General features: G+C 50.5%; 1 protein-coding gene across 3 annotated transcripts in view; it reads right to left on the reverse strand.

Moving 5' to 3' along the window:
* Positions 1-967: 967 nt before the first annotated feature.
* LOC133340503 (iroquois-class homeodomain protein IRX-2-like) overlaps positions 968-23,657 on the reverse strand; it is a 41,259-nt gene continuing 18,569 nt past the window's right edge. Inside the window, exons 2-7 of one of the 3 annotated variants that reach the window (XM_061548809.1) lie at positions 22,166-22,417; positions 18,514-18,718; positions 17,164-18,306; positions 15,895-15,999; positions 9,223-9,283; positions 968-3,505 (exon numbers count right to left, since the gene is read on the reverse strand). In XM_061548809.1, the coding sequence (XP_061404793.1) occupies positions 9,249-9,283; positions 15,895-15,999; positions 17,164-18,306; positions 18,514-18,718; positions 22,166-22,417 (1,740 nt within the window). In that variant the 3' untranslated portion in view covers positions 968-3,505; positions 9,223-9,248. Of the gene's footprint in view, positions 3,506-9,222; positions 9,284-15,894; positions 16,027-17,163; positions 18,307-18,513; positions 18,719-22,165; positions 22,418-23,657 lie in introns of all 3 variants that reach the window. The other 2 variants (XM_061548808.1, XM_061548810.1) reach the window with 2 other exon arrangements.

Consider the following 23,657-nt stretch of genomic DNA (forward strand, 5'->3'; position numbering starts at 1 on the left):
TCTCATCCATGCTCTATTCAATTGCCATACTGTTGGTGACACCACACTCACCCCACCCAACGCCTCACCTGCTCACTCACCCATCCACTCACCGCTTGGGGTCCTAAACGCTTGCTTATTTTGCTTACGCATAGGGCCACCGCTGACTATTCTTTGCTCATCATCTCTTGGAGTGACGTGTCCCACCCAAGCCCACTTACTGAACAGTTTTAATGGTACCATTGTGACACGTGTATGTTCTCTCGTACACGTGTTCCTCTTTGTTTTTGCCTCTCAATGTAAAACCTAAAGTCGCGATTCCAAGACACGCAATGCAACAGGCATTGGCCAAACATCCCACGTGCTGAAAATGTGCCTGCAGATCACCCAACTGGGAACACACACACGCACAACTTGGCAGGACCCTCCTTACAAGAGTCTTGAGGCTCGGCGAGGCTTTCCTGGGTAACCAAGCAGAATAATAACGTATGATAAAAATGTGCCGGGAATATGCTTATTCTAATCAGATTCATGGCTACGCTGTGCGTAAAATCTGTCCCGCATGTATCACTGGCTGCCTTGACTAACTACGAGTCTCTGCTCAAACCGAGCAGCACTTTTATTCACCGTCATCGGATCTTTGTCATAGTCAAGGGAAGAACATCTCTCCGCAAGGCGAACAATCGTTGACTTCGCACGAAAGCGGCACTCGTTTTTTGAGCCTCATCGGGGACGATGGGCTGGTGGATGTGGCATTAGTTCGGCAGTTAAACAAAAAAAAAACCTTGCCTGTTTAGTCACGTGCGTTTGCTGCTGTACACAGCTCAGTTAAGTCGGTGTTCTTTCTTAAGCCTAGCTCTGGAAAGTCATGAAGAGGCATGTCCGTGTCAACTACCGAATGTATTTAATCGTCATATGTGTATTTGAAAAAGAGCATTTTTGTTTAAAAAAAGCATCATATATTTGTCAAGAGTAATAATGTGCATGCCGTTACAAAAACTTTGATACAATGTGTCATACAAAAAGTAAAACAATACGCTTAGGAGTTTAAAAGCTTAAGTTTACCAATGCTTATATAATTATATTTACACAGCAAACGACTTTTCGTGAATAGAACACACACACACACAATCTTATTGAAACTTTACAATTGTTTTTCAGCACACGTTTATACACATGACAGTAGTTCGGAGCTAAAACTCTGTATTCCAAATATGTTACAAATATGTACATTCGCTTGAGAGAATTGGAAATTCTGCAAATCAGCATCAAGCTCTTACGTCGTCTAAAGAAACGCAAAGTCCAAGAGACTCACTTTTTAAATTCTAAAATATCTTTCCCACGAATGAAAAAGAAAACAGATTTGAGTTAACTTTATTGTGTAGTACATATACTCGCATGTGTTTCCACGTTTTTGTTGATGCATCTGTACGGAGATATAGTTTATGCAGTCGATCTGCCGTCACGTTTGCAAGCATATAAACACATTCTTAATCCGAAATACATAGCGCTGAACCTGAGGTTTGATAAGTGTGTTTCTTTTTTTTTTCTTTATCACGTTTGTATGTACACGTCAGCAAATATATACAATTTGCAAAAGGGGGTTCCACTTTGCATCAAAAGCAAAATGTCAAAATCAACAAGTCTGCATATATGTTCAAAGCGCACAAACAAACAAAAACACACGCACACACACATACTGTGTATTTACAATTGACTCGAGACAATCCCACGTCATTGCATGCATTTTCATGTTCGCACAGGTTCTGAGAAAATATAAGCGTTCAGTATTTTTGTCGTTATTTTTTTTATTTCTCTTTATATTTCAGGGTTGCATTTGTAGAAAACGCGACTTAGTCTGGTAACGATAAGACGTAAATAAATAAATGCTGGAGGGTGGCATTATTAGTTTTGATAACGAGGAAATAAACTGCACTACAGCTGTACTTGTCGTTGTGTTTTCCACCATTACCTCTTGTCCGAAAGTTATCACCTTCGGAGCTGAACTGTGGCCATCGGCCTCAAAACAACCATGAGAAACTTCCGACTGACCGTATTTCACACGATGCGTTTCCCTCTGCGTTCACTATTAATCCACTCTATCCGTTAGTCAACACACAATCTGCAGCGTGAAAAACAGGCAAACACTTCTTCCAAAGTCAAAGTCAGTCCCCTTGTTCGTGTAAGCGATTAGACGGTGGATATCAAGCCAGTGTTGGAAATCCTGCATTTCCATGGCTGGGGGCCAGTCTTACACCCATTACGGATGACCCCTGTTGACTCCCCACAAATTGATACCAGTTTTATTCTACCGCGGAGAGATGATGGGCTGAGCCGGCGCGCAACTGGGGACTGAACTTGCGGCCTCCCGATTGCGAACCAAGCAAAGTGCTCTTCACCGCAGCGCAACCCGGTCCATTACGAAGTCATTAAAGTGCTATATTTCCCGCAGCATCTAACGCACACCAAACACAACTTGAAAAAGGGTGGGGGGGGGCTTTAATAGCAAACGCCGTGAAGGAAAAAAACAAAATGACTCGTGCAGTTGCAAGAAAATCGTCGAAAACGATTACTGTATGTACATTTATATAGTCATATATATGTATAAAGTACAGGGTAAACAGGTTTGCGTTAAGTCGAGCGAAAGAGCTCCTGCGAAACTCCGCGCGCGCGCACAAATGCCTCCGACATCGAAGTCGCCATCGTCACCGCCATCGTCACCCGGCATCGGCGCCGCCGTCGGCACCGTCGGCACGCGTCCCCGAAGGAGCCGTTGGATTAGCGGCAAGCCTCTCTTTGCGACGCCAAAAACACCGCCTGCCGCTCTCGCCGCGTCTCCAGAGTTCCGCGAGGGGCTGGCGGCGCTCGACTCGCCCGGAATTAAATAGAACTTTAAGTTGCCTTTGTTAAATACGTCGCGAAATATGCAGGAGAGGATTGACTGTCATGAATGATAATCATATTAAAATGTGGTGAGGCATGTGCGTAATGGGGTGAGGGGGGGGGTGGGAGGGAAGGGGGGCATGCCTGCCTCTTCATGTTCATTTTCGATATCGTCATCGCCCTTCAGGAAGCTCATTGCCGGCAGTGGCTCACGGAGTTTTCGCGGCCGGCACCTTGAGAACGACCGATGTGAAGCAGGGGGCACGCGTGCGTCGTGCACGTGTCTCCGTTGTGCCACCGTGCCACGGGCAGTGAGCGCAGAAGGTGGACGACGGTTTCAGAGACTGGGCGGTGGTTGACGTCACGCGACTCATGGACTGCTGCTGCTGCTGCTGCTGCCGTCGTCGGGAACGAAGCTGTCGCGAAGCTGGTCGGGGTGTATTGACGATGGGAGACGGCGGGGCGAGAGGACAGGAAAGGGAGGGAATGCGGGAGGATATCCCGAGCCCCCCACTCCCCCCCCCCTGTGCACTGGCTGGGAGTTTTATATTCACGCACGCTGCGGAGTTCCGCGATATGCTCAGCTTCACTCATCCTCCGCCCGACGACGTTCAAAGTCATCTTGAGCGAGTGCGACACCCAGCTGCGAGAGACAAAAGAACAGATATTTTAATTGGATCACAGCGCACCACTCCTGTGCGTACGTTCATAATGAACAAAAAACGTGCCTTCTTCTTGGTTCTTTCGGTAAAGTCACGTAGAAGGAAAATAATAAGAGGTGTTCTCCACCTGAAGACGGCTGCTTGCGTTGTGGCCGAAACGTCGTGAGAATTATTTTAATATGTTTTATTTTTATTATTTTATTATTTTTCTTCTACGTGACTTTACCGAAAGAACCAAGAAGATGAATCCCTGCAGTCACGAAAGCTTTAAATCGAAAAAAAAAACGTGCCGTGTGTGGGAAGAAAGTTCACGGCGAGCCGGGTTACATCCCCGCCCACGACTCACAACGCGAGAGGTTGTAATTCACGACGCCACCACGGACTTCCGCAAGATCGACTCGGCCTGAAAAAATCTTTGAGTGTGAGAACATCTGCACTGGGGAGACAAAGGCGGCCGTGCGTGATGCTGGCTATACCACTCCGCGGTGTATCATACTGGTCGTAGGTCCTATCAGCTAGCTGTAAATGTACCATTGGCTTATGGTGTAGCGGTTAGCACACTGCGCTACGAACCCGGAGACCCGAGTTCAACTCCCGCTCACGGCCAATGCCAGTGACGATTATCTGGACTGGTACTGGGCCTCCCCAAGGTCGACTCAGCCTCAAATGAGTACCTGGTGCGGTGTGTAAACGTCGCCACTGTTACTATATTAACATCATATGAATTGCAATTAAGCAGATACATGGTATTAATAATGAAGATTTTGTAACTCGCATAGATTACATTTACTCGAGAGAGAGAATGATTCAGAGGCGTGGGAAACCGCGTAATCAGAATCGTTATTTAGACCGGAGGAATCCGATGAGCTATGAAGCTCTTTTTTTACAGATGACCAAGTATGGGTGGGGTCAGCAAGCGCCAACAATCGCCCAAGCTCTGCGGCCCTACATTGGGAAGCTTTGGCCGACTCCACGAATGAGTGTGTGCGTGTGTATGTGATCGTGAAGGACGCTGCTGCTACTGGGCAGTTGTAGGCAGTCACCATCCAGCAACAACGGAGGGCAGAGGCAGAGGAGCTACGCTCACAACAACGAGTGGAGCACCGGGTGGCTAAAACACAGCAGGAGGAGGCACAGGTGATGCATCGGCCACTCATCTCAGTCAGTCGACTGTCCTGTGACCTCCTGCCAGCGGGCGTTCGACACTTCACGTGGCCTTAAAATGCACATAGCCTGGCACAAGCGCCGTGGTGACGTCACCGCCACTTAGTAGCAAACGGAGGTTGTTGTATGATCAGAGCGCGCGTGCGCGCGAGTTCCAGCTACGACGGGGGCCTTTCGTCACGCCACACAAACGCGGCGCCTCCGGCCGGCGGCCACGCCGTTGCGTCTGTGGGCCCCCCCAAACAAATGTGGAACGTGTTATGGAGCAGACCTCTCCGCGTGATCGATGGCCCTTCAAGAGCTTAAATCCCCGCTTAAGGAGCGTCGGTATGAAGTGCTATACGACCGGCTTCAAATTGTACGTGGATAATTTACATCGCACGTGTGCTTTGTGCGGTGCTGGCGATAGCGGTGGTGATTTTTTTGGTGGTGGTGGTGGTATGTTGTGATCTCAACTTGGCTTCATTTTTTGTTTTTTTACACAATATTTAGTGTTTCATGTTTTTATTGACTTCATCCATTCCATGTGACCGCGTGCTCCTGCCTGTGTGTTGCAAGTGCTCAGAGACCGTAGCTTACGTTCGGTTTATAACCACTGGCTGAAGCGGCATTAACATAATTTATCACCAGTCTGTTGTTGCAGCTATTAGAAACCCCACATTTAGAATTGGGTCTCCCCCCTCCCTCATCTATCAAGCAACGGTACAGCGTTTAACCCCATGCCAAGCACTGGAAAAATATTGGATATTCCGCGTTCCCATGACTGAGGATCTGTTGAATTTTCACAACGCGGTACCCAATTTACAATGCGGTACCTACCACAAAGAGATGATGGGCTGAACTGAATCCCCCAAAAAATGCCAAGTCTTTGTTTAGACATCAAGGTGGTGCTCATCTCCTGTTTACAGCGCTGTGCCAGTGGTGGAAATGCCACGTTGCTATGGCAGGAGCGAGCCTATCCACGGGAGAACCACTCTTGACTCCCCACAAAGTGGTACTAATTTTATCGATCCCGAAGGGATGATGTTTCCCTACCCGGATTTGTAAGTCGAGTACTCTTCCCACCAAAGTATAAAAAAATCTTGAATCGGCGTCTGGTTTTTTTTTCCTTCCTAAACGCCTTCCATATAAATGTGGAATTTCCACTCCTGGCTCAGAAGAAGAGCATTAACCCCCCGCCCCCCACCCCTTCCTGGAACCTGCCACTGATTTACAGATCTCTCTGCAAAAGACGCTTGGAGTTAAGTTCTTGATTGTAAAGTGCGTGTGGGTTACGCGGCGGGCTGCTGATCACACCAGGCCCGCGACCCGGCCACCGATTACTCCGCACCACCACCGAGCACCGCGCCCCCTTTGGTGGACCGCTGTGAGTTATAGGATTGCTATGAGTTATATGGCCGCTGTGAAATTTTATAGGGGGGAAAAAAAATCAACACGTTATGGGGTGGTTTCTTTGACTCCTAAATCCCATCAACTCAATGTATTGTTTTTCTTTAAATAATTTACAGACGAAAGCAGCAACAAAACCATTCCACGCAAGTAACTCTTTCTCTATCACCACGACCGCGGTTACTGTTCTTCTGAATTTCCCCCGTTGATTTCTCTACCCGTGTTGAGACTCGCTCCACCAGACACTGACTCTTTCGTCTCGTACTTCACACTGTATTTAGTCAAAACACTGGAGGTCACAACAACGCTCACCCACTCACCCACACACCAGCTCACTCACTCACTAGCCCACTCACTCACTCACTCACCACACTGCAGGTCACAATAACGCACACCCACTCACCCACACACCAGCTCACTCACTCACTCGCCTGCTCACTAACTCACCACACTGCAGGTCACAATAACGCACACCCACTCACCCACACACTAGCTCACTCACTAACTCGCTACACTGCAGGTGACAACACACACCCACCCAATCACTCAATCACTCACACACACACACCAACTCACTCATTCACGAGTTCACTCACTCACGCACTCACCACACTAGAGGTCACAACAACACACACCCATTCACCGAACCACTCTCCCACACACCAACTTACTCACTCACTAGTCCATTCACACACTCACCACACTAGAGGTCACAACAACGCACACCCACTCACTCAAACACTCACCCAAACACCGGCTCACTCACTCACTAGACTACTCACTCCCTCACTTATCACATTTCTCTTTCTGCTCATACCCTGCCACTGCTCTCGTTTGTATTGCTTGCCATTGTGTCGTATCCCAAGCCCTTGAGTCAAACGTTGCTAAATTCACCAAAATGCATGATCTATTACAACTTTGATCGGGCTGTGTGTTGCTTGCCAGATAACGTTTTTTGCTTTTGGCCCTGTGTTCAGCAACCATAAGAAAAAGCATGAGAAGTAACATTATCTTTTGGAGAGACTACCTCTGGTCACGAGCACGTGCAATGTCTCCCCCATTGCTTCAGTGTAGACAATGGACATGAACGGTACACAAAAAGTTGCATCCCCTGATTGTGATGCATGTAGTACTCATGCCGGCCCAACTACTCAAAAACGAGTTTGCCAAACCTCCCAATGCAGCACTCTCGTGGCTAATAATTATGAGACTCAATCTGTCCTGGACAAATAGATGATGTCGTAACAATGACGATACGACGCGTTCCTCTGCATCAACATCAGCCACGCGCAGGGAGAAGGAGACCAATGCAACTTGGAGATTTCCACCACTCGCTCGGCACCACCACGCCCAGTGGTCGTGTGAGCAGAGGGGGGGCGCCCGCTTCGACTTTTCTCGCAAAGGAGTCCGACAGTTGATGCATTCTGCGCGTTAAACATGAACAGTGACGCGCCCCCAGTTACAAAGTAACCCAGATTCACCGTCACAGGATAAACCAATCACCTATTAAAGTGGACACAGAGCCAAGCATTAACTGGACACAAGCACAGCACGTGCACATCACACACACACTCAAACGCATTGTTTCGTGTATACATGACAAGGGAGATGCCACTGTAATGGAATTACAAGAACAATTAACAGAGAACAACTCTGCGACCTGAGTCGTCGGGTTCGTAGCGCAGCTCGATAACTACTGTGCCGCCGTTCCACACGTAGGGGATTGTACAAAGATGCCCCGTGTAGCCTTAGCGGACTTTTTGGGGCAAGCGCTGTTAGCGAGCACCTATGAAGGTCGGCACGTCACACGAAGGGGTGGGTGGCGAGCAGCGCGCCCGGTCGACTTTGTCTCCCCCAGTGACGATGTCTAAACACCACACGAGGTACTCATTTGAGGCCGAGTCGCCCTAGGGGAGGCCCAGGTTCATATGATCGTCACTAATTTCAGCGGTGAGCGAGGATCGAACTCGGGTCGCCGGGTTCGTAGCGCAGCGCGCTAACCACTGTGCCACCGCTCTCCACATAGAAACATATGCGCACATACATACATTGAGTACATACAGACATGCAATGAGAACGTACATTAACATACACATACACTGCATCCGTATTGTAGAGAAAACATGTAACCATTATCTTTCGATTTACGAAAACTACATTTTCCAACATAGGCTTGAAAATACATTTTCAAACAATTATCTTCTGTGCATTACACTCACCCTGACACTGTAAACCTAACACGATACACGTCAATAGCATCGTACATACCCCGACTGTACGAAGGCACCAGGAGGCGTCTATTTGACGAGACGAGTCTGAGCCGCGGTCGTTGCGGCGATTTCACCGTGCACATCATGAACGGCGAGCCGGCGGGCGCTACGAATGGATGCGCGCGGCGGCGCCAATTCGCTCAACGCGACGCTCGACTCGATTTCGGCGCACGCGAGCGCCATCAACGTTGCGTTGAGTTCGAACGGCCGGGGAACGCCGCGGTGTCATTTGCAAGGCGTTACCGCGTGCCCGAGGGTCGTCGTGGGTAAAGCGCCGGACTGACACGTGGAGACATTGCGAGTTCAAAAATGCCGCTTGGTTCGGCATCATCCCTCAGGGGTTGATAAAAGCACGTGGCCACTTTGTGCGCGGTCAAAAGCCATCGTTGCACGGAGGTCAAACGGCTCCCGTCACAGTAATTTGGAATTTCCCGCTGTTTGCCACTAAATGATGATTCGTTTAATTGGCCGTGGACGCACGGACACCGAAAGTGCGGCGACCGGTATTCGAATTTCCCCAGTGATACCTCTAGGTCATCTCGGCCTTAAATGTATACCTATCAAAGGTGGGTGGGTGCGCGCATGTGGTGCGGAATTACGCCACAACTTCCCCCAGCCCAAATAGTTGTTCCCCAACAGTGCTTGCACCCTACACTCTACGAGTGAACATACGTGTGTCTCGTGCCGCTCTACAAATACGCAACCTTACGGACGAATATTAAGGACGCGAGCCGGCGCGACGGTTAGCGCACCGACAGCCCAGGTTGGATTCCTGGTCATGGCACACACGTGATAAATAATACTGCACACACGTGAAATATAATACTGCACACACGTGAATATAAAAACGGTGTAACGGTGCAGTGCATGCCTACCTGCTGACTTGACCCAGGCGTGGGCTTCATACACTGCATGCATCGTCGTCATCGTCGAAGGCTGAAAAGAGAACGTTCAATTTGCGTGAGGGCGGCATGCAAATAAGTGCTCTCACCCAGCAGCGGACATTCCACATTCTCACGTCGGGGTCGTTGTCCGTAGGGCGACCACTGCATCCTACTTGCTTGGATCCCCTCGCAAACCTAATTCAAGGCTTGCTGAACTCACGTACAATGTGCCAGTACGTGTACATTTGTGAGCATACAACGTTGTGCACTTTGTACGTGTCGGTGTGTAGCGGTGGTGTGGTGGTTGATCGCTTTGCGCTACCGGGGTCAATTCCTGACCAAGGGATTATCTAGACCCACATTTGGACTCCACCTTGGTCGACTCAATTTAATTGTAGCAAGGCACCCAGTGTAAAGGTGTGGTCAATATCAGCACTAGGGAGACGACAGCCATCCGGGGCGTTCGCGATGACACTTTGCACCGCCTTGACGCACCTCTGCTTAGGCAATTGATCCATGAAGTCAATCCACTGCTGGATGAAGGCAGCCTCACGGGTGATTGTTTATCGGTCGTAGGAGAATGACCATACTTCTCCACCCTGGTCAGCACGGATTAGTGAAGCGGGGACAGCCCAATGACCGCCCGTCACTTGCGTTGGCCATGAGCGGGAATCGAACTCGGGCCAACGGGGTTCGTAGCGCAGCACGCTAACCGCTGCGCTAAGCCACCACCACCCACCCTCGTGCAATAACATCGTCTATAATCGAGCGTACATATATACAGCACACGGTTTGTTGTTATTAATGGGTGCTGTTGGAACATTTGATGATTTATTCTGCGTTGTACAGCGCCCTACGAAAACTGACGCTATATTTTCACGTTAGCTTCGCATTATTTAATGATGGCGTTTCACCAGTAATTGATTGCTTTCACGAATGAGTGGACCAGGGGAAGGGAAGAGGGAGGGTTTCTTGATGTAAGTCAGAGTGGGTGCTGATAACATGGAGTTTAATGTAGTGCCATGTGTATGGGCTAACAGACACATACACATACCAACGACAAAGAACCCCCGTATAGACATTTCAGGATGTTTGGGACAAGTACTGTTCGTGAGCACGGGTACATGCGGTTTCATATACTTGATATACACTGCATCATACCCATGACTTGCTATTTGCAAATGCACACGTGGACACGTACACAATCACGGAGACAAAGATTCCCCGTAAAAGCTTTTCAGGCTGACAGGGCATGCGCTTGAAGCGAGCACCTCACTAAGGCCGGCGGAACGCACGAGCGAGCGTGCAGGCATGACCAGCAGCACGCGCGGCCGCCTTTGTCTCCCCGAGTGCCGACGCTCACACACCGCAAACCGGGTACTCATTTTAAGGCTGAGTCGACCTCGGGGAGGGCCAAGCGCCGGCCCAAGACAATCGTCAAGCGAGATTCCAACTCGGGGGGGAGGCGGGGTGTGTCGCGTTGTTCGGACGCAGCGGTGCGCTAACCGCCGCCCCACCGCTCCCCATCAACGCAGAGGGTACACACAGACAGACGCACGCACGAACGCAGCTCTTGGCAAAGTGACTTACTCTTCGCTTGGGTAAACCTGCGTTTTGAAATATTTATCACGCCACCCTGGACGGGTAAATTATGCATTAACTTGTACTTGGCCTCCAGGAATACCTTTAACAAAAAATGTTTGCCCCTCCATTTTATTCCAAATTAATGGATTACTCTGCCAGTTAATGTAGGAGTCGCGCGGTAGACACACGAATACGCGACTGTAGGTGCGCAGGAGAGACGCGCGCGACGCGATGCTTCCGTGCTTCTAACCCAGTGGCGAGTGATATCCGAATAGGACCTGGGCATGCATCCGTCCCTTCATCAACCCGCACTGTGGTGGCGAAGGAAGGTTAAAACAAACCTTCGATTCGGCGTGGGAAGGCTTTCATCCAGCTAGTGGATATGAAAAGGAGGTTGTAAATAATGGTGTCTTCTACCCACACTATAGAGCTCTACACTATCGGAATGTCATACACGGTGGAAAATAAATAACATCTGTGTAACCATACAACAAGGCACAATGAGGCAAGTGCTGTTTGTGAGCTCCGAGTCATTCCGAAATGGTGCTATCGCCATGCCCAACTGCCCTTGTGTGTGCCCTGCTGCTGATGGTAACACAGCGCAGCAGGTACCCATTCAAGGTTGAGTCGACCGACTGAGGCACAGGACACGTGGTAGATACCATCTGCCACTGCTGGTGTTGTTCATGACCGGGAATCGAGCCCAGGTGACGCGAGTGCGTTAGCCACTGCGCCACCACTTCCCACTCGTGAGTGTATACAGAGACAAAAGACAAAGATCCACCGTATAGCCTTTGACAGCCTGGAGGGCAAGTGCTGTTAAGCGAGCACCTATGAAGGCCGAGGGGGTTTCGTGGCCAGCACCATGCCTGGCCGCCTTTGTCTCCCCAGTGGTGATGTTTACGCATCGCACCATTTTACGGCTGAGTCGACCTATGGGGGGGGTAGCCCAGGACTGGTTCAGATAATCGTCACCGATTCTGGTCATGAGCGGGGGAATCGAACTCAGGTCGCCGGGCTCGAGGCGTAGTCCGCTAACCATCGCACACACGTGCACACACAGACTACATGCATCCAACACATAGACTACATGCGTCCAACACATATAGTACTAATGTTGCATTGTGACTTAGCGATGTGTGGACGCACACACGAACAGACGCACACGCGGTGTAGTTGTGTGACGTTTGCCGAAATCGGATTGGGATGAGCTAAATAATAGACGACATACCGGGATGAGCGAGCGCAGGAGGATGGGAGTGACATTGGCGAGCCAGGCTTACTTGCGAAAATCAGCGCGCACACCGAACAATAACGCTTGCAATCGGTGCGTCTCGCTAAAACGAAGAATCACGACGGAGACACCGACCAAGGCGAAGATAGGAAGTCTTGGAGCCGTGCACGCTTAGAATTGTACCGAGAGGCAGAGAGGGGAGCACGTGGCTTGAGGGAACACCGAGTGACTATTTCACAACTAAACTAAAACTGAACTAAATTAAAAAATTTCATTATACAACAATAAAAAGTTGTTTTTATTTTACGGCCCACTGAGCTATGTAGCTCTTTTTCAGTGGCGACCTGGCCACACATGATAGCTCAAGGAAGTGGCTTATCCCGTGGAAATGTATAGCAGCAGCCAAACACTGTGAATGCACGTTGATTCTAAATGTGGAGCAAAAAAAAACGGAGGGATCCGGAGAAAAATCCACATGACCACGGGGAAAGAGAACACGTAGACTCCAAATATACAGCAGCAGGCATCAGGATCGGTATGAAACCCACGGCCTCCTGTATACCAGGCGAGGTAGTTAACATCTCCTAGCCACGGCGGTGGCCCCAGTAACTGGGCTGGGGCAGGACACTTAGCGAACGGGCGTGATGGCCGATACACGAGACTGGTGACGGAACGGCAGCCGAAGGAGAGAAACTGACTCGAGATGCGGGGACCGCAGCGGAGATGGAACGATGAAATCTGTTAATGTCCAGCGCCGCTCCCCACAGCGAAACGATTGGACATCGGCAAAATAATGTACGAACCCGTATAAATATGTCCGTACATTTAACATATGTTATGATGAATACAGCCACGCACGTGAGTCTGCACACGTGTGTGGGGTCACAAGTCAAAACTAAGACAAGGATCCCCGTTGAGCCTTGCAGGAAAAATAGGGGAAAGTGCTTTTAGCGAGCACTTATAAAAGCCAGCGTGATGTTTATAGGTGTGGCGTGGCCAAAATCACGCCTGGCCGCCTTTGTCTCCCCGGTGCTGAATTATACCCACACAACGCATTAGTCGACATTCAGTGGGCTCAGAACCGGTTCAGATAATCGCCACTGATCTTAGTCGTGGTAGGGAATTTAACTCTTGTCACTGGGTTTGCAGTAAAGTGCACTAACCAACACGCTATTGCTCCCTGTAACATTTACAACGCTAATAAACAAAGATCGAAGATCCCCCATATTATAGCCTTAAAAGGTTGTTGGGGCAAGGGCTGTTAGCAAGCACCTATTAAGGCCGGCACAGCACACGAGGGGGTAAGTGGCCAGCACCTTGCCCGACCGCCTTTGTCTCCCTTAGTGCCTTTGTTTACACACCGCACAAGGAACTCATTTGAGGCGGAGTCGACCTAGGGGAGGCCCAGGACCTCTGATGAGCATTTTTGGCTACGTACGAATAAAGTTCAACATACATAAATACAGCACCGGTTCTAATATTCGCCATTCTTGTTAGTCATGAGCGGGAATTGAACTCAGGGGGGCCAGGTTCGTTGCGAAGTGCGCTAACCATTACGCGACCGTACCCCCCACACACACTCACACACACAGTGAAAAATAGAATGCATATAGCCTCAAGCACACACAAGCACGCACAAGACACCTTTCCATTAAAGAAAACGGGGGTAACACTAACATTTGCGTGGTTATTGTCAATATGTTCATACAAGTAATGGCTGTTTATCTATTTACTTCTCAAAGTCAGCTGTGGACATTCCATAATTCCAGTGGCGGGATGTAAGTGTCTCTCAAGAACTACCACTGGTTGATTTGCGTACAGTGGTACTACTCAACCCTGTCGAGATCATGGGATGAGTCGAATCCGGACCAGGATTTGAACTTGTACGCTCTAACAGGAATGCATCCCGAATGTGCCAATACAATATACATATTTACCAGTGAAAAAAACCCAAAATGCATAGTTATTTGCGTGATTATTTTAAAGCGTGCATAATTCAACCACATATCATGTTATAATGGTTGTTAACGCGTGACAAATTATATTGTTTAACGGTGAATGCTTTATTTTTTTAAGGATCAAAACATCATAATCAGGCACCTTCATGAAGACTCGTACATACTCAACTCTAATAACACAAATAACGACCAAAGAAAACTATTAAATAAACACATCGGTGGTCCTGAGCCAACTTTTATTTAAATTCCACATTCCCACGGCCAGGGACCAACCAGTAACAAATCCCTGGACTTTCCCATGAAGCGGATACCCAATTTTTTACACCTCAGAGGGAAGATGATGGGCCGAGCATAGCCCACGGCTGGTTAGAGTACTCTATAGTGTTTTAACCACAGGACTCCCCGACTGTAATTGATGACTGTGTTACACTCACGGAGTACAGGGATGTACTGCATGTTGCAATGCACTGCGTGGCTGGCATCGTGTGTATGCAGCACAGCGATATGCATAGAGACACTGCCTGTTATGAAAGTGTTCGGAGGTACCCTGTCATGCATTAGAGACTTCAAATATGCTCGCTGGTGATTATATGCGACCTAAAGCCCCCAGAGAAAGCTTGAGATTGTTAGCATGTAATTATTATTACATAAATAAGAGTGATGTTTCATGAGAATCATATCCGACATCATAAGAACAATAATATCCGGCTATTATTGGCGATGACAATGCGCATGTATTGCAGATACGGTATGTAAATCTAACATACAATGTATGTAATAGGTAAAAAAAAAAACACGTGTAAAGGTGCAGCCTCGCAATTGCTTGCGCTCGCCGCTTACGGCAAAAGGGTCGACCACGAGAGGAGGCGCTGGGACACTTCTCCAGAGGGTGTTTGGCCTACTCTTCTACCCCGCCCAGTAGCGACACCGTCACACGGGACCCGCGGACGGACTCGCTGTGGCGTCGCCCGTTCACGCCGCTGCTGGGTGGGCAAGGGATTCCAGAAACTTCCCCGACGTTTCGAAATGCCGCATGGGGAGGACGACCCGGTCCGCTCTGTGAACCGTCACACGACCCGGCAGTGTCCCCTGTTCTATCTCTATCTCTCTCTCACACTCTTTCACGTTTTAACTACGACGTGAAAGTGCGGTACGCGATGACCCTGCCCGAACACAAACAAGGGGGCACGATGCTCATCACGGTTGGTGAGACTCCGAGCCGGTGGTGGTAATTCCACATTGCGGGAGCGAATTATTTTGATGGGATTGTGTATCAATAGTTAATTGTTCAAAACACGACATCGTTAAATGAATCTGATGTGTAGCTAATTATACAGGTGTTTGACATAGATTCATAATAGAATTTTAAGTGCTTTCAGAAATTATCTGACCTGTCATTAATCAAGAGGGCATTAGTATTAAGTGTATTGTAAATACCCATGCACTCAGCATGTAGTACTTTGCACATGGGCATAACGCAATCTGATCTGTGTGGAGGTGTGTGCGCACTGCGCTGCGGAACCTTGTTGACCGGAGTTCGATTCCTGCTCACGGCCAACAACGCTGACGAATATCCAAATCAGTCCTGGGCCTCGGTTAGGTCAACGCGGCCTAAAGGGAGTACCTGAGTGCGGTGTTTACACATCACCACTGGGTAGAATAAAGCAGCCAGGCGTAGTGGCTGGACACACCACCCTCTCGTGCACCATGTTAGCTTTGAACGACGCTCGCTAGCAGCACTTGCCCCAACAGTCTGTTAAGGGGGGGATCTATTTGTGCTGCGAGCCGCTGGTGCAGTGGTTAGCTCGTGGCACGTGCTCAATCACAAGGGGCGTGCGCACTTGTCCCCCTCGCCACGCTTAGTTTGATTCGAGCTTAAATGAGTACCTGGTGCGGTGTGTAAGAAAAAGGCGGCCGGGCGTGGTGCCGACCACACCAACTCCCTGGTGCACCTTAGAAGGTGCTCGCTAACAGCGCCTGCCCCTTGTGGACCTAGGACAGGATATATCGCAGAACATACTGTACACAATTAGGAATCCGAGTCATAAATACTTTGGTTCAAATCGCAACCAGGGTCAGCTCTGTGACCAGTGTGTGTTATGTACACTTTATGAATGAGCAGCTGTTTATCAATCCACTGCTGGATGAAGGCCTCCCCAATGCTGAGTTCATTACCATAATTCACCAAATGTGGGTTTGGCGAAAGGAGTGGTTAAGGCCCGGATTGGACATCACTTGCCACGGATGTTAGCCGCTGCTGCTGCTCCACACAATGACTAACTTACTTTCAATTAGAACAAGACAACTATTGTAAACATAACCGGCCCGGTGGTTCAGCGGTAGAGCCAGCGACTTGCAATCAAAAGGTTGCGAGTTCAAATCCCCATTGAGGGTTCACTTAGTCCGTCAACCCTCCAGGGTATATACAATAGGTGCCCCACCTTGTTGTAAAAATCAACGGCAGGAGATGAGCACCGCCTCAATGCTCATTTGAGCAAGAAATCACTTTGACTTTTTTTGTTTTACTCATAAAATGACAAGTGCTGTTAGCGAGCGCCTATGAAGGTCATCGCGGATAGCAAGGCACAATTCAATGCCTTTGAAAGCCTCAGTGTTGATAAGTTACACAGACCAGGAGGTACTCATTTGAAGCCCTAGCGGACCTCGCATTGCTCCGGCCGCTCGTGTGCATTGTGGCCAGAGACGAATCGTGGCTAGCGGCAATTTGGGATTCAAACAAAATTCATTCCGAATGATATGCTAATGTGACATTTTGGACTTATGGAGCAGACAAAATTAGAACAACCAAAACAATTCTTGAGAAGTAATATTTTGAAGAACTCATTGCATTAGTGGGGTAGGGGATGAATTGTTAGATACCTAGCACACACATCACGATTACACTCTGTCACTTTCTTACCATCACTCATACACGCTCGTTCCAAGACACGAGCACAATAACACTCATTCACTCACACGCACACTCTCCAGCACAACACACACACTCACACACAGACCCCACACATGATCTCTCCAGCACAACAGCAACCTCCAGTAGCTGCTATATCACGGTGACATCACCGTAGTGCCAGGCTAGGTGCACTTTAGCCCCCCAACACACACACACATACGCGACATCGCTGTGACCCCTCTCACCTCGCTTGCAGTCGAGTGCGATCATCTCCTTGCCATCGTGCGTCTCCTGCGTCTCCAAAATCCTCACCTCCGCTCCACCGCCGCCAGCGCCAACGCCACCAGTGCCAACTCCGCCACCGCCGCCGTACCCTGCGAAGAGGTATGCAGGCGGTGGCACGCGATGGCCGGACTTGAACACCGTCTGGTAGACCAGTCCGTTCCCCGGCGGCGCGGGCAAACCTCGCAGACCACCGCCGCCACCACCACCGGTGCCGCCTCCTCCTCCTCCACCACCGACGACGCCGCCGCCTGCTCCCGGCAATCCGCCAAAGTTGGCGGCGTAGCCCGCCACGCCGTAGCGTGAGAAGTATGCGGGCGACGCGCACGCGTAGTACGCGTGCGCCTGCGTGGAGGAGGAGGGCGATGCCGCCGCAGCTGCCGCAGCCGCCGCAGCCGCCGCACTCAGCATGCAGGGAATGCCCGCGGCCTGCATCGCCGCCTGCTGCTGCTGCTGTTGGTGATGGTGGTGGTGGTTGTGGTGCTGGTGGTGGTGGTGGCCGTGGCTCTGAGCGTCCGAACAGTTCCTCTCGTCCGATGCGCCCGCAATCTCAGCCAACGACCACAGCTTGGGTTTGGTGGGCGTCACGCCGTTGCCTCCGCCGGTGTTTCCGTTGCCAGCGTTGCTGCCGACGGCGGCGGCGGTGACTGCAGCACCCACGCGGTCGCCACCGCCACTGCCGGCACCGCCCGCGTTGATCCTGGAGGCGCCGGGCGACTGCGACGCGACGAAGGTCCCGTTTGCCGGCGCCTGCCCCGTGCTCGAGTTCTCCAGCACCGGCGATCCCCGGCCCAGCCGCGGCGCCTCCGTGCCGGCGACGGGCGACGTGGTGAGTATCGAGGGCGACGCGTTCATGGCGGCCGATGTGTGCTGCACCAGCGAGGGCCGGTCGGGAGCGCTGGCGGGCTGCAGCGAGCCGGGCGGGGGAGTCGCGAGGACGACGGTGGCGCCACCAATGCCGCCGGTCGTGGAGGTCGGGAAGAGTCGCTCGTCATCCCCGTCTGACATGTCGCAGTCCGGGCCGGCGCGGCGCGACGACACCGCGTCGCACTTCGAGGTGCCGCCGCCACCGTCTCCCGAGACGGCGATGCCGTGGACCCTGTCATCTGCGCGCGAGCAGCACACACGGACCGATCGTCGCGCACGGGTGGAGGGTCAGTTTAGTTTTCGAGATGCGGGCGTCACCGGTGAACTCCGCGCCAACTACTCCCGCCCAATCCCCCAGAAGGTGGAGGTGCCGGGGAACTTCTGCTTGACCCGGCACGCGTGCTCCGACCGCCCAGTGTAAGATCGCGCGCGCTGGGTGGACAAACCTTGGGACTCCGACGCCGGCTCCGACACGTTGAGGATGAGATCTCCGTCGCGATCGCTCCTCTCCGAGGAGTCGCCCAGCTCCTTGCCACCACCGCCGTCATTGTCGTCGTCCTCCAGCTCATCGTCGCTCCGCGCCTTGGTCACCCACGTCATTTTGTTCTCCTTCTTGAGCCTCCGGCGGGCGTTTGCGAACCACGTGGAGACCTGGGTTGGGCGCGGGGATGTGGGGGGGGGGGGGTGACGGCGTGGTCAGGGCACACTTGGGGCGAGTGGTGGTGCCAGCGACACCGTCACGTGACCAGGGGTGTCAGATAACGGACAGGCCACGTGGTATGTTTACGTAAACATTCGTAGCGCTTCGCTTAACAAGTATCGAACGCTCATTCCAATGACCCGTTCATTTATCACCCGCCACTGATGTTGGCAGCGATCAGGAATCAACAGTAGTTGTCCTATGGTTAGACGTGTCCCACCTTAGAAATGTGTAATTTTCATCACTGGCTGAGGGGTGTAAACAGGAGATGAGAACCGCTGCTATTTTCACTTGAGCAGGAAATCACTTTGACTTTTTGTGTGAATGCGTAACCAATAGGGACACTGTAAACATGGGTTTGCCAGACACTTGAAAGTTTGACGACAACAACAACAAATCCATGCTGCGAAAGAACTGACTATGCCAAATGCTGTGGGTCCAGAGTTGAGGTTACAAAGAACAATGAACTCCACGGGGCTAGGGTTGTACATTCATACCACTCTGCATACACCGAAGTATTTGAAAAGGGATTAAGAATCAAAACATATTGAACTGTGGCTTCAATGAGGCTAATAAGGAATACAAACGGTGAAGGTGCAGCCCTTCAGTGACTTGTTCACGCCACTGCTAGTGGAAGGGCCTCGAAGAAGCTCTTGAGAGCCACTGTCGATTGTAGTTTGGCCTCCTCTTCCACACTCGATACACATCGTGATAGAAGTCAGAGTAACCCACACTTTACCTCACCATACGTGACCTATCAATCGACTATCCTACAACACCTGGTATACCCGTGCATTCCTAGTGCTAACCAGGTGGACCCTTGCTGGTATGAGGTCACGAGACGGAACTGGGCGTTGTGGGTTGACTGCGTTGTGACTGTGCCAACTCGTCGCTCCGCCCATCGTTGCGAGCGTCGGAGGCTTCACCCTCCTTCAACTGCCTCCAGCAACTGCCTCAAACAACTGCCTCCAACAACTGTCTCCAACAACGGCCTCCATCAAATGCCTCCAACAACTGCCTCCAACAACTGCCTCCAACAACTGCCTCCAGCAACTGACTTCAACAACTGCCTCCAACAACTGCCTCCAACAACTGCCTCCAACAACTGCCTCCAACAACTGCCTCCAACAACTGACTTCAACAACTGCCTCCAAAAACTGCCTACAACAACTGCCTCCAGCAACTGCCTCCAACAATGGCCTCCAACAACTCCTTCCAACAACTTCCTCAAACAACTGCCTCCAACAACTGCCTCAAACAACTGCCTCCAGCAACTGACTTCAACAACTGCCTCCAACAACGGCCTCCAACAACTCCTTCCAACAACTGCCTCAAATAACTCCTTCCAACAACTGCCTCAAACAACTGCCTCAAACAACTGCCTCCAACAACTCCTTCCAACAACTGCCTCAAACAACTGCCTCAAACAACTCCTTCCAACAACTGCCTCAAACAACTGCCTCAAACAACTGCCTCCAGCAACTGACTTCAACAACTGCCTCCAACAACGGCCTCCAACAACTCCTTCCAACAACTGCCTCAAACAACTGCCTCAAACAACTGCCTCAAACAACTCCTTCCAACAACTGCCTCAAATAACTCCTTCCAACAACTGCCTCAAACAACTGCCTCCAACAACTCCTTCCAACAACTGCCTCAAACAACTGCCTCAAACAACTGCCTCCAGCAACTGACTTCAACAACTGCCTCCAACAACGGCCTCCAACAACTCCTTCCAACAACTGCCTCAAACAACTGCCTCAAACAACTGCCTCAAACAACTCCTTCCAACAACTGCCTCAAACAACTGCCTATAACAACTCCTTCCAACAACTGACTTCATCAACTGCCTCAAACAACTCCTTCCAACAACTGCCTCAAACAACTCCTTCCAACAACTGACTTCAACAACTGCCTCCAACAACTGCCTCCAACAACTGCCTCCAACAACTGCCTCCAACAACTGCCTCCAACAACTGACTTCAACAACTGCCTCCAACAACTGCCTACAACAACTGCCTCCAGCAACTGCCTCCAGCAACTGCCTCCAACAATGGCCTCCAACAACTCCTTCCAACAACTTCCTCAAACAACTGCCTCCAACAACTGCCTCAAACAACTGCCTCCAGCAACTGACTTCAACAACTGCCTCCAACAACGGCCTCCAACAACTCCTTCCAACAACTGCCTCAAATAACTCCTTCCAACAACTGCCTCAAACAACTGCCTCAAACAACTGCCTCCAACAACTCCTTCCAACAACTGCCTCAAACAACTGCCTCAAACAACTCCTTCCAACAACTGCCTCAAACAACTGCCTCAAACAACTGCCTCCAGCAACTGACTTCAACAACTGCCTCCAACAACGGCCTCCAACAACTCCTTCCAACAACTGCCTCAAACAACTGCCTCAAACAACTGCCTCAAACAACTCCTTCCAACAACTGCCTCAAATAACTCCTTCCAACAACTGCCTCAAACAACTGCCTCCAACAACTCCTTCCAACAACTGCCTCAAACAACTGCCTCAAACAACTGCCTCCAGCAACTGACTTCAACAACTGCCTCCAACAACGGCCTCCAACAACTCCTTCCAACAACTGCCTCAAACAACTGCCTCAAACAACTGCCTCAAACAACTGCCTCAAACAACTCCTTCCAACAACTGCCTCAAACAACTGCCTATAACAACTCCTTCCAACAACTGACTTCATCAACTGCCTCAAACAACTCCTTCCAACAACTGCCTCAAACAACTCCTTCCAACAACTGACTTCATCAACTGCCTCAAACAACTCCTTCCAACAACTGCCTCAAACAACTGCCTCAAACAACTGCCTCAAACAACTTCCTCCAACAACTGCCTCAAACAACTGCCTCAAACAACTGCCTCCAACAACTGCCTCCAACAACTGCCTCCAACAACTTCCTCCAACAACTGCCTCCAACAACTTCCTCCAACAACTGCCTCAAACAACTGCCTCAAACAACTGCCTCCAACAACTGCCTCCAACAACTGCCTCAAACAACTGCCTCAAACAACTGCCTCCAACAACTTCCTCCAACAACTGCCTCCAACAACTTCCTCCAACAACTGCCTCAAACAACTGCCTCCAACAACTGCCTCAAACAACTGCCTCCAACAACTGCCTCCAACAACTGCCTCCAACAACTGCCTCCAACAACTTCCTCCAACAACTGCCTCCAACAACTTCCTCCAACAACTGCCTCAAACAACTGCCTCCAACAACTCCTTCCAACAGCTGCCTCCAACAACTGCCTCCAACAACTCCTTCCAACAGCTGCCTCCAACAACGGCTCCCAACAACTCCCAAGTAGCTTCCTTCTATACACACGCACACACACACACGGCTCTCTCAGCAACACCACCCACCAACCTGGGTGAGCGTCATGCGCGTGATGATGGCCAGCATGATCTTCTCCCCCTTGGTGGGGTACGGGTTCTTGCGATGCTCGTTGAGCCAGGCCTTGAGCGTGGCCGTGGCGTCGCGAGTGGCGTTCTTGCGGAACGCCGGGTCCGCCACGCCACATCCTCCGGCCCCGTATGGGTATCCGACCGGACCCAGGCTCGGGTGGCTCGCGCCGCCGTAGGGGTGGTAGGTGAGGGGGTGCGCATCGTAGGGGGAGCTCTGCGGGAAACGCGGGGGGGGAGAGACGGCACGTTGAAAAAGAAAGTTACAACGTATGTGTGTACGTATGTTGAACTTCTTTCGCACCGTACGTAGCCAACGATGCATATCGGAGGTGCGGAGGAAGGATAAGAAACGAAACACAAATAGCAGTTCTAAAGAAATGAGTTTTCAATCTATATGCTTTGAAAGTGCAAAGCTCCGGTGGCTTCCTAATATCAGAAGGAAGAGAGTTTCCAGACGTCCGCAGAAGCGCATCCGAATGCGCGCGATGCGCTAGCCACAAGCTGCTGCTGCTGCGAGAATGATCGGAGTTTGCATGAGGGTTTATGCTCCTTGACGAGATCTCGAGGTATTGTGGTTCGATTGTGCAAGCCCTTTGTGTGTAATTAGAGCGACCTCATCACGCATTCGTCCGGCAACCGGAAAAACCTGGGGATGCTGCGCGCGATGTAATGGTCAGCGCACTAGACTTGCGAGCTCGAGGTTTGCCAATCCGATCCAATCTCCCGATTCACAACGTGAACCAATTGTCAAGTATATTCTTGGTTCTTTCGGTAAAGTCACTTAAAAGTGGCGGTTTTTTCTTAACGTTAAGAAAAAAACGCCACTTTTTTCAAATTTTCTTGCTGTAGTTTTCACACCTGATTGCTTGTGTTGCAATCGTCGTGAGAATTTTATTGTTGTATTTTTATTATTTCATTATTTTCCTTCTACGTGACTTCACCGAAAGAACCAAGAATATGAATCCCTGCAGTCACGAAAGCTTTAAATCGAAATTCAATCGCCAAGTGTCTTTAATCCCCACACCGCCACACCTCTGTCCACCCAGCAGTATGATTGGCTACAAGCACAGTTAAGTCAATCGGCAAGTCGTGTGCGGTGGGGTGAAAGTGTGGGTACTCCAACCTCTTCCAGGACATCCGGCAAAGTTGGAAGAATAGGCCAATACCCTGTATAGGGTCTCTCGAGAGATCGCTCAAGTGGAGGCTCTTCAATGGCATGAGCAAGTGGTTGTCCTATGGATGGACTTGCCCACAGCACAGGGATGTGGAACTTGCACCAATGGCTTTAGGGCTGTAAACCAGAGACGAGCAGTGCCTCGATGCCCATTTGAGCAGGAAATCACTTGGACTTTGACCTGCACATTAACTGGATTTCGTCGCTCCATCTCCTCAATGAACAACGTTCCCTGGGAATGCTGCATTAATGAACTGCTGGGAAGTGGAACATTCACCAA

This window comes from Lethenteron reissneri, chromosome 9 (genome assembly GCF_015708825.2).
Source record: "Lethenteron reissneri isolate LAM-NWPU_2019-01 chromosome 9, ASM1570882v1, whole genome shotgun sequence".
Lineage (NCBI taxonomy): Eukaryota > Metazoa > Chordata > Hyperoartia > Petromyzontiformes > Petromyzontidae > Lethenteron > Lethenteron reissneri.